General features: G+C 36.3%; 1 protein-coding gene across 8 annotated transcripts in view; it reads left to right on the top strand.

Annotated features, from left to right (window-relative positions):
• The first annotated feature begins 552 nt into the window (after nucleotides 1-552).
• LOC110597290 (uncharacterized) overlaps nucleotides 553-19,196 on the top strand; it is a 67,769-nt gene continuing 49,125 nt past the window's right edge. For 3 of the 8 annotated variants that reach the window (XM_021721374.3, XM_021721375.3, XM_078038646.1), the window contains exon 1: nucleotides 553-718. Coding sequence is in view for 3 of the 8 variants with exons in the window: in XM_078038642.1 (XP_077894768.1) it covers nucleotides 7,152-7,388 (237 nt within the window). In the remaining 5 variants the exon portion in view is untranslated. Of the gene's footprint in view, nucleotides 719-2,863; nucleotides 3,006-6,010; nucleotides 6,834-6,890; nucleotides 7,389-19,196 lie in introns of those variants that run through there. The other 5 variants (XM_078038643.1, XM_078038644.1, XM_078038645.1 and 2 more) reach the window with 5 other exon arrangements.

Raw genomic sequence — 19,196 nt, 5'->3', positions numbered from 1 at the left:
ATTTTCATTTTTAATGTGCATACTAGAAAATTTTAAATTACTCTTGCCTTATGTATTGTTTCATTGGACATTGTTGCTTTATTTATTTTTTATTAATTTGTTTTATTGACTTTGTTGCTTTAGAGGGTTGCTTCCCAGCTGTCTGTCTCCCAAGAAGACCAAAGAACAGAAAAATTAAATGAAAACCTTTACAGTAGTTGTCATTTTTTTTCATTTACAAATAATATACAGGCGTATATAACCCATAAACTGAAATTACCTTATATACAAGGTTAAATGCAAATGTTCTGTAGTTGGGCTAGATCCCACTTCTGAGATCTTAAAATAGCAGCAGCCTGAGGCTCTGGGGTGCAATTCCCAGGTCTAAAATGAAAAAAGAAAAGAAAAGAAAACCTGTCATTCTGGCCTCATTCTTGCCAGGAGTGGATATCATCCCCTGGCAGTCAAAAAGAAGGCTCACCGGCTCAGGCTGGGGAGCAGGAAACTGACTGAAGCCTTGTCCAATCAGGAGTCTTGCTGAGCATTGTCCAATCCAGAGCGCAGCCAGCGAGGAGGGGGCGGGCTTCTGCGCTTCCGGTACAGGCTTTTCCTCCGGAGTCCTCCATTCCTGCCGTTCAGCTCCAGGTTTTGGTCCCGTACTTAGGATCCCGGGTTGTTCTGCGGCGCAGGTGCTGAAGGTCCCCAGGGAGCTTGTCTGACTGCTGAGCACCAGAAAATGGTGAGTGTGCTGCGGGCCTGGAGCCTTGGCAGGGAGGCTGGGGAAGGAGCCTTCAGGCAGGACTGGCTGTGGAGGGAACCGGAGCTGGTAGAACCGGACTCCGGGCAGCTTCTGCCCTGCAGGCCTTAGCGCTCCTTGGGAGCATTGCCTCACAGTCCCACTGGCTAGCCAGATGGGGAAGTGTCAGTGGCGGAGACCCCCTCAGCCTCCCACCCGCTCCTGACCTCCTCAGCCCCAGCTCAAGTCCTCTGTGGCGGAGGAGCGCGGCAGCTCGCCGCAGCTCGCCACAGCCCAGCGTCTGCCCCGGGGCTGTGGTGCTTGACACGTGTGAAGAGCGTCGGAATCCTATCTCCAAATGCTGTTTTCCTCTAGGAGGAGAGCTGTGGTGTACAGGGTCCTTGATTATTCCCAAGCTAGGTACTTTTCAATTTTTGTTTGTTTGTTTTGTTTTGGTACTGGAGGTTGAACAGAAGGGTGCTTTACCACTGAGCCAAATCTCTGGTATCTTTTATTTTTATTTTTTTAATTTTGAGACAGATTGCAGCTAAGTTGCTGAGATTGGCCTTGTTATGGTTTGATGTATATCGACGTTCCTATTTGCAATCAAGTATATCATTTTTACACATGGATTCACCTATGGATTTTGTTTGTATTGTGATTCCATATATATATTATAAGTTTTATGTGGACATAATACCTTATTTTATTTATTTATTTCTTAATGTGCTGCTGAGGTTGGAACCCAGTGCTTCTCACATACTAGGCAAGTGCTCTACTACTGAGCTACAACTCCAGCTCTATATTGTGATTCCTTGATTATTATAATAGTAAAGTTTCATAATATATATGTCAGGTGATGATAACTACTTATTTTTTTCTTATAATTGAAAACTTTCTTGGCTAAGTTTGCATATATTTAACTTTGTGGATGGATTTTGGAACTGTTTGTTTGGATTTTGTCTTTAATTAAAAGTAAAGCATGCTGATTTTTAAAAAATTTAATAGTTATAGAAGGACAGAATGCCTTTATTTTATTTGTTCATTTTTATGGGGTGCTGAGGATCGAACCCAGTGTCTGATGCATGCTAGGCAAGCACTCTACCACTGAGCTACAGCCCCAGCCCAGCATGCTTTTTTAAAAAAAGAAATTAGTGCATTATAGTTATACATAATATTTAGGTTCATTTTGGTATAATTATACAAGCATGAAATATAATTTGTTCCTCTTCAGTACCCAGTACTTTCCTTTTCCCTCTCCTGTCTTCCCCTGTTTTCAATTTATTTGTAGAGTTTTTAAAATTACTGCTTTATAGATGCACATAAATGTAAAATTGACATTGATATATTCATATATGTACATAGAAATTTTGATGGGAAAATATTGTAAGTTAATTTTGGAAAAATTATCATCTTTGTAGTGATGAGTTTTATCATCTACACATGGGGTGTGTAATTGAGTCTTTTATGTACTTCTGATTCAATTTTTTTCATAAGTTGTATATTCTTTCTTTTTAAACCTGTTTACATGGGAATCACCACATGCATATGGAGCCTATGTAAAACCTAAACATGGTGTGTTATACTATTTTTTTTTTTAATGGATGCACTGTGACAAAAATGTGACTTGCCCCTAGTGACCACTTTCCCCACAGTTCATTACTCATCACTTCCATTCTTTTGAACCATCACTCTGGGTTTCAAGTGTTTGAATGTGTACTGTTTGCCTACATGTTATCATGGTCAGATGTACTGTAATTTCAGTATGTTTCTGTGGGGGATTATTATGTATCTTTATTAGCAAAAGAGTTTCCACCAATAGATAATAATTCTAAAGAAGTTTAGGGGAATAAATTTGTTTCATATCTTTATCAATACTAATTTTGTCTAGGATGGGATTTCATTTTACATTTCTCTAATTTCTAAAAATGTTGAATTTTTTATGTTTACTGAATACTTAGATGTCTCCTGTATAAATTGGCAGTTTGTTTCTTGCCTGCATTTCCTTTGTGATTTCTGGTTTAAAAAGATAAGAAAATAGATTGAAAGAGGCAGCTGGAGTTTGATTTCAGGAAAAAAAATGAATTTACCTTTAATTATTAAAAATTTTTATTTCCATTTTTTCCTTCTCTTGTGTATGTATTGTAGGTTTCTCGTCTTTATTTTTGGAGGTTATTTCAGATGGAATTCTAGGGCTTTTCTTTGGAAATTCTAACAAGAAAAAGAAATAAGGCAAATCTCTCTTCCCTATGACTGCAGAAAAATGAATATATTTTCTCAAAAACACCTGGTAAGTAAATTTTTTAAATGACACAGTCGCTAAAACATCCACTCTTCTTCCTTGAAGGTGTTTTTTTTTTTTTTCTTGAATGTTTTTGACAGTGAATCATGTATCCTATTACCTTGATTTTGGAGTTTAATACAAATCATAAGGGATAAGATTTGGCCAATCCTAGAAATATTCAGACATGATTTTATTTTTAGAAATAGTTACATTTTTTTCCCCAATATCTTACAAGCCCTTTAGATTATTTTCTTCCTTGTGTCTTACTCAGACTCTGGGACTTCAGTGTGCTATTTGTACCCTGTAATCTCTAAGCATTTGCCCTCATCAGGAGTCTGGGTTGATAGGTCTTGTTTCTCCAAAGTTCCTTTAACATGAAGGAAGATAATACAGTTGTGTCGCTCCTGGGACATTTTCTCTAGGCACTCTCTTCAAAATGGGGGAGGAAATAATATTTATCTGGACTAACTTCCCCTATATCAGGAGCAAACTAGTCTTTGTGGAGCTTTGAAGGCATTTCATATAGTTCTGTTTCTGGGTAGTTCTCTATATGCTGCTGAGTTGCCATTAGATGTCCAGAAACTTATGTTCTCTCATGTCTACAATGGGAATAATTTTAGAAGACACAGATGGATTATGTGCTTCATGGAGCCTACTAATACATGTGTATGCTGTGGCCCATAGATGACAAAGCACCTGGAAGACACTGCAGATACTAACAGTTTAACCATCATCTGCCAGTCACATGGATTTTCTTTCAAAAGATTGTGGTAACCTTTTCATTATAGGCCCCCATGTCATCCACATGACCAAATATAAAATGTTGAGTCCTCCTCATCTGAATTCCAGATTCCATTTCTCAGGTGATTCAAGGTGGTGCAACTAATTGCATGTTTCTCCTTGCCCTCCATTTGCTCTATGTCCTCCATAAAAGATTTTTATGCTTAGAGGCATAAAATTATATATATATATATATAATACATAGTATATAAACATATACTTAGTATATAAAAATATATACTATGTATACATGTATGCATAGTACATATATACTATGTATAGAATATGTGTGTATATACTATGAATTATATGTGTATATTATATATACTAGTATACATACATATATAGTACATAATAATACACACAAACACATACACACACACAGAAATCCTGCTGTTTTGAATATGTTCACCTATGTTTAGAAAATGACAGAAACCTGGATCATTTTCTGATTTTAAAGGAGGACTGGGATTATGTCTGAACTGGAATTTCTCTGGGTCCTGCAATGGGAGCCCCATGACAAATTAGCTATGAGAATGTTTGTCATAAAATATATTTGTGTATATAATAGCATAGATGTCATATAATGCTAGAAGTGAGGGATACAGTTCCATACCAATATTTCTTCTAGATGCAAAAAACAGTAGAGACACTATCCTGAGTGAGAGTAGGGAATTTTAACAAGAAAGTTTCTAGAAGTAGACTTTTTCCACCAAATTCTGGCCATGATCTTTTCCACTCCAGATATCGGGGCTGGGGATATAACTCAGTTGGTAGAGTGCTTGCCTTACATGCACAAGGCCCTGGGTTCAATCTCTAGCACCACACACACATACACAAAAAGACTTAAGATATCAGACAGGGCTGGGGTTGAGACTCAGTGGTAGAGTGTTTGCCTAGCACACACGAGGTATTGGGTTCGATCCTCAGCACCACATAAATGTAAAATAAAGATATTGTGTGTCAACCTAAAACTAAAAAATAAATATTAAAAAAAATATCAGACAGTAAGCAAAAAAAAAAAATAAACACACCCACATATATATAAATAATATATTTAATATGTAGTTTAAATATATTTTAAAAGATATAGATTGATAGATATATTACATTATATATGCACACACACATTACATTATATATACACACACACACAAATACACACACATAGAAATCTTGTTTTTTTGAATATATAACACTAACCAAGTCCTAAAATTAAAAAAAATAAGTTATATGAGTTATGTAATGTGGTGGAGGTATTTGGGCTTTCAAATTAAATACAATTCATTTCTATTTGTAATTTATTTTGGGGTACCACCGAATGAACCCAGCGGCACTCGGATATATCATCAACCCTTTTTTGTATTTTATTTAATGACAGGGTCTCAATTAAGTTGTTTAGGGCCTCATTACATTTCTAAAGCTTACTTTGAACTTGTATTTTTCCTGCCTCAGCCTTTGGAGAAAAAAGTCTACTTCTAGAAACTTTCTTGTTAACTGAAGTTTCAAGCATAAGCCACCACATCTGGTGATACTTGTTTATTAATTGAAGGGGCTTTGGTCATTGGAGGAAAAAAAAATATCAGAGACTGGCCATTAGGTCTAATGTAGTTGAACACAATACTTTTTTTTAATTTATTTTTTAAATTTTATTTATTTATTTTTATATGGTGCTGAGGATTGAACCCAGGGTTGATGTGCTAGGCGAGTGCTCCACGACTGAGCCACAGCTCCAGCCCCAAGGAGTTTACCTTTAATGCATTTAAATAATAGACTCAAGGCTGTGGATAGATCTGAAGACATGAGCCCCACCTTCTGGAACTTCACCTTTTGCTTGCTATCTGATATCTGGAATGGAAGGGACCATGGCCAGCATTTGGTGAGAAAAAAATCTACTTTTGAAAATATTCTGGTTAAAGTTTTCTGCTCTCACCCAGGGCAGTGTCTCTTCTATTTTTTTTTTTTTGGACTTGAGGAGAAATATTGTTGAGGAATTGAATCTCTCACCTGTAGGAGCAGTAAGGAGCTTCGTCTCCTTGAGGTCAGAAGAACTATAGCTCTGAAATCTGAAATATGGTTCTGAGAACTGAGATATTCTGGAGGCTTGACATATCAGTTTTGAGGGTGTAGTCCCCAAAATACATCTATTTCTTTAGTAATATTTTATTGGATACATAACTTTAATATTCCCATAATGAATATATTGGGTTGTGTTATTAAAATTAATTTCTACTATTTATTTATTATTTTTAGAAGTTGTCGATGGACCTTTATTTTATTTGTTATTTATATGCAGTGCTGAGAATTGAACTCAGTGCTGGTAAGTGCTCTACCACCGAGCCACAACTCTAGTCCTACTATTTATTTTTTTATGTGAATACTAGAACAATTTTGATTAGGCTTGTGACTCACATATTCTTATCATGGGGAAGTGCTGCCTTATGGGATTGCTTTCCAGTTCAATGTTCCGTCTGTTTCCTCAGAAGAGGAGAGAGCAGGAAAGTTAAATGAAATTTTACAGTATTGTCATTTTATTATTTACATTTATAAATAATATACAGGCATATATACCCACAGATTGAAACGGCCTTCTGTAAAAGGTTAAATGCAAATGCCCTCTTGACTGGGCTGGGTCCCACTACTACAAGGAAACCTTGCCTTAAGTCAGCTGCATCCTGATGCTCTGGATTCTGGATTTCAATTCCCAATACCTAAAAAAAAAAAGAACTGCAGCCAAGAACCTGTCATTCTGACCTCATTCTTTTCAGCATATGGTCTCACCTCCTGTAACTCAAACATAAGACTCACTATGCTCAGCCTGAGAGGGTGAAGATATAAGCCCTGTCCACTTAGGAGTCCTTAGGTCAAATCAAGCACATGGCCAATGACTAGGAGCAGGCTTTGACCACCTGGTGTGGCTTTTGTCTCTTGAGCCTGCAAGCATTGTTATTCATCTCTAGGCTTCCTTTTTGTTCCTCTTTCATGTTTGCTCTGCTGTGCAGGTACTGAAAGATCTACTGAGAGAGTACTGGGCACCTCAAAAACCATTAAGTGGTGAGTGTGCAGTGGCTTCTTGAGACAGGGGGCATGGCTACTTGAAATTGGCTGGATTATAGTGGGAACTGATGATTGTGGACTGGAATTCCTTTGGTAATTTCTTGAATCTGCAGGCCTAGGTCCTCCCTGGGCCAGGTTAGCCCTGAGTCCTTACTGGCCAGTCAAGTGGGGCATGTATCAGCAATGAGGAACCTGAAATTCCTGTCTTATTTCTGCAGAGAAATCCTATCTGAAGGTGCAGCATTCCAGCACCTTCCCAGAATGTGTATTGAATTGAATTGAGCAGTGGGATGATCATCAGTCACAGCTCCATGTATGTCTTCTTGCATGAGGGGGGCTGTGGTTCCGCAGGAGTCTCAGTTCTTCCTTCCTCTTGAGCTTTCTATTCTTTCTTTTTTTGTAAGGGTAGGGGTACTGTGGATTAAACCCAGAGGTCCTGTATCGCTGAGCTATATCCTTTTTATTTTTCATTATTATTATTTTTATTTTGAGACAGATGCTGAATCTAGCCTTGAACTTGTACTTCAGTTTCCTGAGTTTCTGGAATTACAGGTGTGTGCCATCCTGCCTGGATTCCCCTGAATATTCTAAATTTATGGAAAGCAAAGTATCAAATCCAGAACCCCATCTCCCAGCCTAAACCTCTGTACATCTGTCAGTACATTCCTTAACTACCACCTTCCTGTCCATATTCTCAATTACAGTGTTACTTTCTCCACAGTACTGTCAATTATTTTTTTCACCATGCTACATTTCAAATGGGTACAGTATTTTTTAAATTGTTTTACCAAGAACTGGATGGACCTTTTTAAGGGATTTTTTTGTTTTTCCTGGCTGCGAACCTCGAAATTTTAGGTAGACTGTGGGCAAGTGAGCAAGACCTGTCTCAAAATATTTAAACAAGGGCTGGGGATATAGCTCATATTTAACATGCTTTTGTGTTAAATCCCCAGTACCACAGAAAAATAAAAAGCAAAAGATTTGTTTTCTGTTTATGAGAAAGAGAAAAGTAGAGAAGAATCACTTGACCTTTATAAAAATGTGGTATGTGTATCCTATCTTTGTCTCTCCCAGGCCAGAAACCCTGACAGGATGTCTTTGGGCTGAGAGTTCCCTTGTGGAATTTATGTCTGTGATATTTTCATGGTTCTGTGTTTCAGATTTACCTGACATGAGGATCCCATACCTGGTACAACTCAGGTCTCTTGGAGTGACTAGTGAATGTCAGTTCTTGGATCCTATCTTGTTAAACAGCAGTCTAAGTTTAGGAAGTACAGTTTATTAAGGAAGTAGCTGAGTGGCCTCCTGCTGAAAGGAATCTCCTGAATTTCCTGTTGTGTCCTTAAACCAAAAGGCACTTCAGTTGTTTCCTTATCTTGGTTTCTATGAATACTGCTATAATGAATATGACAATGTAGCCATTTTTTAACATACTAATTCCAATTCCATTGGAAATAGTGTGTTAGTTTTTAAAGAACTCTCATGCTATTTAAAAAAAATGACTGTTATTGAATTTATATTCTAGCCCAGTGTGAAAGTGTTTCTTTCTTCCGTATCCATATAATTGAAGTACTAGTTATCCTTCAACTCTTTGATAGTAGCCATTCTAATAGCTGTGCTCAGGATGCAGAAGTTCTCATACTTGGCTGGTGACTAAATTCCTGATGCAAGTTTGTTAGACTCTAGGCTGCTATGTACTCACTGGAAGAAGGTGATGTAAACCTATTCTAGAAAGAAACAGAGATCTGTGATTTTTAGCCCTTTTTCTTTACTCCTGGTGGGGATTGTAGCCTATAGAAATACTCATACATCAATCTGAAGCCCCTCTTTTGTTATCTAGGGAGATTCGCACATGCACAGTTGCCATTGCTCCAAAAATTTGGAGGTTTAGGATGTAGTGCATTGAATGGAAAAAGTTAAAGTTTTTAACTTTAACTCTCAGTGCAAGAGCAAATTCCTATATGAACAATTAGTTAGGTCTGGAGTTAATATTGAAGTGAGATGGGAAAGAGGGCTCAGGCAGTGCTGAGCTTCCACTTGGGTTGCCAGTGCTGGACTGTGTTTTCCCTATTAACTCTTTGGTACTGGCAGGATAAAGGCTCAACTGTTAGCATTAGCATTTTGCAGAGTATGCTGACAAATTCATTCCAGGGATGAAGTGGGACCCTTGAGATTTCAGTCCTCCTCTGCTCTGGTCCCAGGGAATGTAACCCATTCATTGATCTTGCATAGCCATGGAAAGATACCATTTTCCTTTCCTCTGGTCTTGATACTTGTATATATATAATCCTTTCCTCTCTATGCACCAGATAAACTAAGATTCAACCTATAAGAAATCTAGCATTAAATGTGCTATATTTATCATCCCAATCAGTCTTCCTCTACTCAGAGTGACAGTGGATTTAATGTCCAAATTGTATGGCACATTTCTTAAGGCAGGACTAGTGTCCACGTGTCCATCAACTTTTTCTACTCATCTGATGGTAGATATTTTCTCAGTTGTCCAATGTACACAAGTCTCTCAATTTATTTATTTATGCCTTTAGGAGTAACTGTTTATTTGGTGTATCCATGAATGGAGGGAGTGTCAGGAGCCTCCTTTTCTGCTATATTTTGAAAATCATCCCTCTTAACATCTGCTTTTTTGGGGGGCTGGGGTATAATTCTAGTACCAAACGTAATCTGCACCCAAATCCTACCAATGATCTGTGCCTCCAGTTCTAACATCTATATTTATGTTGGGTTGTGTCATTCACTCATATCAAATACTTTTCGTCATATGGTTGCATTTGTAGACTCTTTTATTGCACTTAACAGTAACAATGATTTGTACATACATATGAGTTTATGAAATTTTCTGCATTATAATTTCTTGGTCTTCAAATTATTGCAGTATTAGAGTTTTATAATGTACATTAGTGTCAGGTAATGAGAGCTGCTGCTTTTTCTTTTACATTCAGAGTTCAGAGCTAATTTCATATATATTTAACCTTCCAGCAGAATTTTAGAACTTTTTGATTTGGTCTCTTATTCAATTTAAAGTAAAGCGTGTTGAAATTTTTATGAGGTATTATAGAATAACCTGGGGGAAATGGTCATCTTTATAATGACAGGTTTTGTCATCTACACATGGGGTGTGTAACTGAGTCTTTTCTGTGCTTCTATGTATTTTTATTTTCTCAAATTCTAAAGATTTTCTTTTAAAATATGCTTACCTTATAAGTAACATATAACATATAACATGCCACTTATAACCTTATAAATGACATATAACATTCATGTGACACATATAAAAAATTACATGGTGCTTTATACTAGTTTTTCCACTAGATTTAATATGAAAAAATGTGTCTTCTTCTATAAACCATTATTATCAATTTATAAATGTTCATTCTTTTTAATCAAGAAATACTGCTGTATTCTTATATATACATGTGCTATAGTTTTAGTCTATTTCTGGTGTGGCTATATCAGATATCTTCAATAGCAAAACAGTTTGCATACATGGATGGCAACAGCTCAAACTCCGTCTTCCCTTCATGATTATTCATTTATTCCATATGTTCATCCATAATCTTTAATTTGGGGGTATATCATTTATTTTATTTTACATTACCTAGTTTCTAATGATGTTGGGTTTTTATGATTATTTAACACTTAAATATCTCATGTAAATTGGCTATTCATTTTCTTGCATGCATTTTCTTTGCAATCTTTTTTTTTCCTCACTGATAGTATTTTTTTCCCACTGATAGTTTGATCATATGTGAGGAAAATTAGTTACTTTTGCTCTTTCACTTCATTTTGCACCCTTTAATGGTATTGGATCAACAGAATTTTAAATTTAATACTATGTATTTCATTAATTTAAAAATATTTTGTGTAACTTTGAAAATAAATAACTATAATTTTTCGTTCTTTTTTCCTTTTGTGATTCTAGGGATTGAAACCAGGATGTCCTATTGCTTAGCTATATTTTCACCCTTTTTTAAATGTTATTTATTTATTTATTATTATTATTATTATTATTATTATTTATTTTTTATAAGGGATTGAACTTAGGGGCGCTTAACCATGGAGCCACACCACCAGCCCCATTTTTGTATTTAGAGACAGGGTCTTACTGAGTTGCTTAGCACTGTGCCGTTGCTGAGGCTGCCTTTGAACTCACAATCCTCCTGCCTCAGCCTCTCAATTAAAAGTTATTTGAAACAGTTTTGCTCAGTTGATAGGATCAGTCTCAAAATTGTGCTCCTCCTGTCTCAGCCTCCAGAGTACTGGATATTTCAGGTGTGCACCTGACTCACCCTTTCTTACATCAACATTTGAATGCTTTATGTTTTATTTTATATTTTAGTATTATTCATTATTTTTATATTCAGTATTTAGTATGTGAAAATGAGGTGTTATATGATTTGAGTGAAGAGTACCATAGCATTTTTATTATCACACAGATGTCCCTTTATCCTGAAATCTTTCTTTGGAAAGAAAGCCATTTTTCTTCTCTGCATTGCAATCTCTATCATTTATTTACTATTGTCTAAATAGCAAGGGACTTAATTAAGTGTTTTTTCTTGAGTGAGTTCCACAGTTTTTGCATTTCATTGTGAGTATTACACTGATTGTTACAAACCATAACATCAGTTATGTGTGGTATTATGGTATTTTGGTCAGTGGTAGACTTCATTTTTCAACAAAGCCTATAGCAAATAGCCAAGCCATGTAGTACTCTGTGCCATCTAGATTTTTATCGTTATACTCAGATGCTTGGAAAATGATGGAATTATCTTAGAGTGAATTTTCTATAATGTATTCCCATCAAGGGAGACATCATTGTATACATACATATATATGTCATTATATAGTATATAATGGACATGATTTTTACTTGTCAAGTTTACCAGTGCTCTTTCAATTTTATTTGCTTTTTAAAAGCACCAGCATTGACATTAGTGATTCTTTTTTGTGGTATTTTCATTTTCAAAATTTGCTAAATTTTCTCTTAGGATTTTTTTTCTCTAGTCTTATTTTTATAAAGTATACTTTTTTCCAAACTATTATGGCTTACTGATCTAAGACTGCATGTTTTCTTTTAAACCTCAGCTTTAGCTGCATCTCTCTTTTTTACATTTATAGAGGTTTGATAGACACACATTAACCTGTATACATCTTAGGAATCTATCTATCTTTATCTTTTGGCTTATGTACATATCCAAGAAACCAACACCACAATAAAAAAATTATCATATTCATTACTACAAATTGTTACCTAGTTCCCTTTTACATCCTTTTTTTCTGCTCTTCCCCACAAACTTTTACATAATAAATTTGATCTTACTGAGCACAACAAGAAGAGGATATTGAAATTATATAGATTCTTGAATTATCACAAAGAAAACATACTATGTTCTATTGCTTACAAGAAAAAGAACATTAATGGTACTCCAATAACCCCTTCATGCCCTCTTCCTGTTACTACTCCTCCATGATCCCCAATGGTAAGTATTTTTTTTCCTATCTAATACTCTTAAAGCATTTTTTTAAAAAATGAGCAAACTTGTAATAAAACAGAAATGTGACTCCTTCTTACTCATTAATCCATAAAAGGGAGGAGAAGGAGCAACTGAGGGTCATGGTGCCAACATTGACCCAACCCCAGCCTGCTTCTCTCTGATTGGAGGGGATGTGAGGCAAATCCAGAGATGAAGGAGAGGGCTGAGGCAGGATGTGAGGCGGGGGCTGCTAAGAGAGGTTACCAGTGTGCAAGAGGGAGGAGGGAAGAAAAGAGAAATGAAGGGGAGGGGGCAAATGGGGACCAGTGGTAAGCTCAGATGAAGCAGAAAAGAAGGTGTAACAATGGTACAGTGAGGGGGGAGTGTTAGCATCTGGAGAGGTGAAAATATGAAGGCAGGGGTGAAAAAAGAGAGTGACATCCTTGGTGCAGTTCTCCAAGCTACAAGCAGGTGAAAGGTTCACACCCTAGTTTTTTCCTCCCACTCTCATTTCCCAAGTGACATCCATCCCAAGTTCATTGGAAAGATTTTCCTTCTGTCATCCCAATTTCTGTCTTCTTCCAATTGGGGTTCACTTTATCTTCTTCCTCATCTTCTGCATCCTGTTTATTCACTCTCCATCCTTAGCAAGTTCTTCTTCCCCCTCAGCCCCCTCTCATTCTCCTCTTCCACGTCTTTATTTTGCTCTTTCCAGCTTGCCTTATACTTCTCTTTCTTCTTTTTTATTTTTCAGAGCATTGGCATTAATTGTGGTCTCACTGCCTCCTAGTCTTCTCTGAGGTGGTACTGGGACAAAGTTGGGACAGGTGTGAAAACTGGGTCCCAATGTCCAGACTGAAAGGTCCTGCACTTCAGAGTGTGGTGGCAGCTGGAGGGACCTTTCCCAGTGATAAAGGCAGCAGTGATGGGGGCAGTTAGAGCATTGTCTGAGAATCTTGTTTCCAACTTTTCTTCTCTTCAGGGGTAGAATTAATGGTTCATAGTGTATGCGTGAATAGATAGCACCACACCATGTTCCAGGTGGCTTTACCTTTTACCTTGCCATGGCAGGCTTGGTAATTCCTATTAATTATCATCTCTGTGGCCATTAGTCACATATATATTTATTTGTCATTTGAATGTTTTCTCCTTTGTGAAATCTATTTTTGAAACTTCTCATCTGTGCTGTACTCTGTTGGCATGTCTTTCTTCCCCCTAAAAAATGAATAACACTTCATATATTCTGCACTATAAACACTTTACTAAAAATGTTAACTACAAACATCTTTGACTTTCAACTTTGGAGACACACTAACTTAAAATGACAAAAGTAGTTTTTTTTTGTACTGGGGATTAAACTCAGGGGCCCTTGACCACCAAGCCTCATTCCCAGCCCTAATTTGTATTTTATGTAGAGATAGGGTCTCACCGAGTTGCTTAGCCCCTTGCTATTTCTGAAGGCTGGCCTCCAACTCATGATCCTCCTTCCTCAGCCTTGTAAGATGCTGGGATTACAGGTGTGTGCTCAGAAAACTAACAATATTCAAGATTTATCAGTTGTTTATGTACAAAAGAAAATAAATATTCAAATTGGAAATTAAAAACAATTCTAGTGACAATTATGTCAAAAGCAAAATACTTAGGAATATATTTTAGAAAGTTGTGAAAACTTGAACATTAAAATATAGAGTATATGGCTTGTTTTTAGAAGATCTAGTATCATTCCTAAGTCCCTTCCTTCTTTTTGAGGGTTTTAAATTTATAGAAAGAGAACAGAAATTGTGTTTTATTTCTGTGGTACTAAGGAGTGGTCTTAAGTATGCTTTACTCGTGAACTATATCACCATCACTTCTTATTTTATTTTGAGGTAGGGCCTTGCTAAGTTACTGAGAAGGAACTCAAAATTGTGATCCTTCATACTCAGCCTCCCAAGTAACTGGAATTATGTATATCTGCCACAAACGTGGCAGGGATTTTGTTCTTGACTTTAAAATTATTACACATTGGTTCAGAATAAAATTTAGGTAGTTCTTTTGCTATTTTTATGGCAGAAGATGGAGGCCACAGAGAGAGGACATGGCTTTCCACATCTTTGGAACAGAATACCAAGTATTGATTCACCCTCTTCCCCTTATTCAACATTTAAAGTTTCCACAGATATTACAGCATTGTTTGAGAAAGATCAAGGGCTATGAGGAAGGGGAACCAGTATTTCAAAGTGTCTGGAAGAGTACTCTAAGAAACAGTGCTGAGCTACCGGGGTATGAAGAATAGAGTCCCTGAGATATAATTGTAGAAGCCACAGAACATATATAAGAATGTAAACAATACAGTTGATACATTTTTAAAAGATGATCATGGGTAGAACTTGGTCAGTTGTACTCAGTCTCCCACCCCATCCACATACCCACAAACATCACACCCCTTTCACCTCACTTACATCACACCTTGCTTGAAGAGAAATGTGTGTGTCAGTGGTACTCTACTGTTCACCATGGGCAGAACTCTTTGCCTAGCCTGTCGTAGAAATCAGAATGGATCACAAAGTTCAGGACCATCTCTGTCTTTGCATCTCCCCCGCCCTCTCTCTTACACACAAATAACTGAAGATTTTAATTATAAATATTTTGATGGATGATATGAAATTGGGAGTATTGGGCCAAATAATTGGAACTTTGAAAGTATACATGTGCAGAAAGAGTATGAATGACACATTTCCTATCACACTGATGTTTTATTTCATTATTTTCACAAAAGCAGTTTTTTTCTATGTAATGTAATATAATGTACTGAACACTGCAAAATTAGTTTAGTGTGTTACAGATACAAAGAGAATTAACATTTTTATCTTGTTGTTTACTAATAAATTTAAAAGAGACATATATTTTTTTCCCATACTTTCGATTGCTTCTTTTCAGTTTGATAAAATTGGGCCAAAGGACAGTTTCTTATATTTTATTGCTGTTGCTTCTTTCCTTTTTTTGTATAAATTTAAGTTGTATAACTGTGCTTAGTATTACATATAAAGAGAAATATCAGTGATATAGCTGAGCAACTTAATAATCAGAAAGTGTATTATTATATATTCATACTGTGTATGTCAGTGGTACTGGGTGTATTATCCAGACATGAATAGAAATAAAATCCTTTAATATTAAGGAAAATAGATGTAATTGGATGATATATCACCTCTTTTTTTTTTTTTTTTTTTGTGGTGCCAGAGATTGAACCCAGGGTCTTGTGCCTGCGAGGCAAACACTCTACCAACTGAGCTATATCCCCAGCCTTCATCTCTTATATATAATAACTAAAATAAAATTTATGTGAAAATAGAATATTGATTACTATGGCTTGGGAGGGTGCTGGGGTATCAAGGATGGAATAAGGGCATATGGATATTATTAATAACTGCAAATGTATGTATGAAAATATCATACTGCATCCATTAATATGTACTCTTGATATGTTAATAAAGTCCATCATCTCACATAATTACTTCATATCTAAAATTTTATTGTCTTTGGTATTTTTGGTATGTGAGGCAATATTGTTAACTATAGTCCTTTAATATATACTATTCTCTTTCTATGCATTCATCTTATCTTTTTGGTTGGGGGTCGGGTTCCACACACAGAGTATACAATGTATTTCTTTCTGTGTCTTTGATAATTTCACTTAACATGAATTTCTCCAGCTTCATCCATGTTATTGTAAATGGCAATAAAAAAATAAATAAATAAAATTTTGGGGGTTTGAATCCAGGGTTGCTTTTTCACTGAGGTATATCCTTGGCAGTTTTCATTTTTAAGACAGCACTTTGCTAAATTACTGAGCCTGGCCTTGAAAGTCTGCCAGCACTTACACTTACAGCATCTTTCTTTTAAAACCCTAGGTATGATGGCTGCCTCAGCATCATAGTGATGACCTCTTCAACATAAATGATCCTTTCTTAAGATGGTTTTAAAAAATAAACAAAAAAACTGCTTATATACTTGTATGTATTTATACAAATATGTCTATACTTATATATAACAAGTGTGTACATGTGGATTTTATATATAAATGTAGTTTTTTATATCCATTTTTTAAATTTTTTATTTATTTTATTTTTTTTATTGGTTGTTCAAAACATTATAAAGCTCATGACATATCATCTTCCATACATTTGATTCGAGTGGGTTATGAACTCCCATTTTTTTTTCCAAATACAAGTTGCAGAATCACATAGGTTACACATCCACATTTTTACATAATACCATATTAATGACTGTTGTATTTTGCTACCTTTCCTATCCCCTACTATCCCCCCTCCCCTTCCCTCTCATTTTCCCTCTCTACCCCATCTGCTGTTTTTTGATTCTCTCCCTTGTTTTTTTTTCCCCTTTCCCCTCACAAACTCTTATATGTAATTTTGTGTAACAATGAGGGTCTCCATCCATTTCCATACAGTTTCCCTTCTCTCTCCCTTTCTCCCACCCCACTCGTCTCTGTTTAATATTAGTCTTTTCCTCATGCTCTTCTTCCGTGTTCTGATCTTAGTTGCTCTCTTTATATCAAAGAAGACATTTGGCATTTGTTTTTTAAGGATTGGCTAGCTTCACTTAGCATTATCTGCTCTAATGCCATCCATTTCCCTGCAAAATCCATGATTTTGTTATTTTTTTTAGTGCTGCGTAATACTCCATTGCGTATAAATGCCACAGTTTTTTAATCCATTCATCTATTGAAGGGCATCTAGGTTGATTCCAAAGTCTAGCTATTGTGAATTGTGCTGCTGTGATCATTGATGTGGCAGTATCCCTATAGTACGCTCTTTTAAGGTCCTCAGGGAATAGACCGAGAAGGGCAATAGCTGGGTCAAATGGTGGTTCCATTCCCAGCTTTCCTAGGAATCTCCATACTGCTTTCCATATTGGCTGCACCAATTTGCAGTCCCACCAGCAATGTACAAGTGTACCTTTTTCCCCACATCCTTGCCAGCACTTATTGTTACTTGACTTCATAATGGCTGCCAATCTTACTGGAGTGAGATGGTATCTTAGGGTGGTTTTGATTTGCATTTCTCTGACTGCTAGAGATGGTGAGCATTTTTTCATATACTTATTGATTGATTGTATGCCCTCCTCTGAGAAGTGTCCGTTCAGGTCCTTGGCCCATTTGTTGATAGGGTTGTTTGTTATCTAATTGTTTAATTTTTTGAGTTCTTTGTATATTCTGGATATTAGGGCTCTATCTGAAGTGTGAGGAGTAAAAATTTGTTCCCAGGATGTAGGTTCCCTGTTTACCTCTCTTATTGTTTCTCTTACTGAGAAAAAACTTTTTAGTTTAAGTAAGTCTCATTTGTTGATTCTTGTGTATAACTCTTGTGCTATGGGCGTCCTATTAAGAAATTTGGAGCCCAACCCCATGATATGTAGATCGGAGCCAACTTTTTCTTCTATCAGGCGCAGAATCTCTGATATCTAGCTCCTTGATCCATTTTGAATTAACTTTTGTGCATGGCGAGAGAAAGGGGTTCAGCTTCATCTTGTTGCATGTGGATTTCCAGTTTTCCCAGCACCATTTGTTGAAGATGCTATGCTTTCTCTATTGCATGCTTTTAGCACCTTTGTCTAATATAAAGTAGTTGTAATTTTGTGGATTGGTCACTGTGTCCTCTATTCTGAACCATTGGTCTGCCTGCCTGTTTTGGTACCAATATCATGCTGTTTTTTTTTTTTTTCATGGACATTTATGTTTTCATGAAATGGCTATTGTGGAGGATAGAGTTGCAGTTAACATGGGAGTGCAGATATTCCTAAAGGTGGATTTTATTTTCTGTCATTATTGTAATGGTTACTTTGGGTGGTCAACCTGAATGGATTGAGGTATGCCTAGAAAATTGGTATACAATACCTCTAGGTGTTTCTGAGTGTCTTTCCAGAAGGTTGGGTCATAAAGCAGTAGGGAAGAGCTGTCATGATTGTACACAGGACCATCGAATAGATTTGATTTGAAAAAATACAGAAGGGAAAGCTGATACTGACTTGTGCTTCAGTCTCCTTGAATGAGTTTCTTTTCTCTTATGGTGTCACCTGTGGACATCTGCCATCAGATTCTTCAGTCTTTGAATATAGACATATACCATTGCTTCTCCAGTGGTCTTTGAAGCCTTCAGTCTTTTACCATAGCAGCTTCATTGAATTCCTTGATTTATGAGGCTTCCAGATTCTTGGTCATGGCTGTTTTGAGTTTCCATGTTTTCTCAGCCAACAGTTTGGGGGACTATTCATCCCATGATCATGTGAGTTGATCTAATAAGTCCCCTTCTATATGTATCTATGTATTCTATCAATTCTGTTTTTCTTAAGGACCCTGAATAATAAAGGCATATTCTTAGAAATATATCTGAGTCATATGATATTTCTACTTATAATTCTTTAAAAAATATATTGTTTTTTTGTTGTTCTTTTGTTTGAATTTTTTAATTCATTGACAGACTTTTATTTTATTTTTTAACTTATCTATGTATGATATTGAGAATTGAACCCAGTGCCTCACACAAGCTAGGCAAGTGCTCTACCACTGAGCCACAATCCCAGCCCCCTTGCCCTATCATGGTGTCTGTACCAGTTTATATTTCTAGCAAGAGTGTCCAAGTGTTTTCTGAAATAAAATTGTGTTTACAGTAGTAACAAAGCAATAAAATAATACTTGCCCATTGCAGCACATTCTATAGTTCCAGCTATTTGGGAGGTTAATATTGGATAATCTCTTGAGACCATGAGTTCAAGACCAGCCTACATAACATAGAGAGAGGTCCACCTAAACTACAATAAAATGTTTAAGAGTAAATTTAACTAAACAAGTGAAAAAGTTACATTATGA

This window comes from Ictidomys tridecemlineatus, chromosome 2 (genome assembly GCF_052094955.1).
Source record: "Ictidomys tridecemlineatus isolate mIctTri1 chromosome 2, mIctTri1.hap1, whole genome shotgun sequence".
In the NCBI taxonomy this organism is placed as follows: Eukaryota; Metazoa; Chordata; class Mammalia; order Rodentia; family Sciuridae; genus Ictidomys; species Ictidomys tridecemlineatus.
Note: the sequence above shows the minus strand (reverse complement) of the source record. Positions and strands in the feature narration are given on the sequence as shown.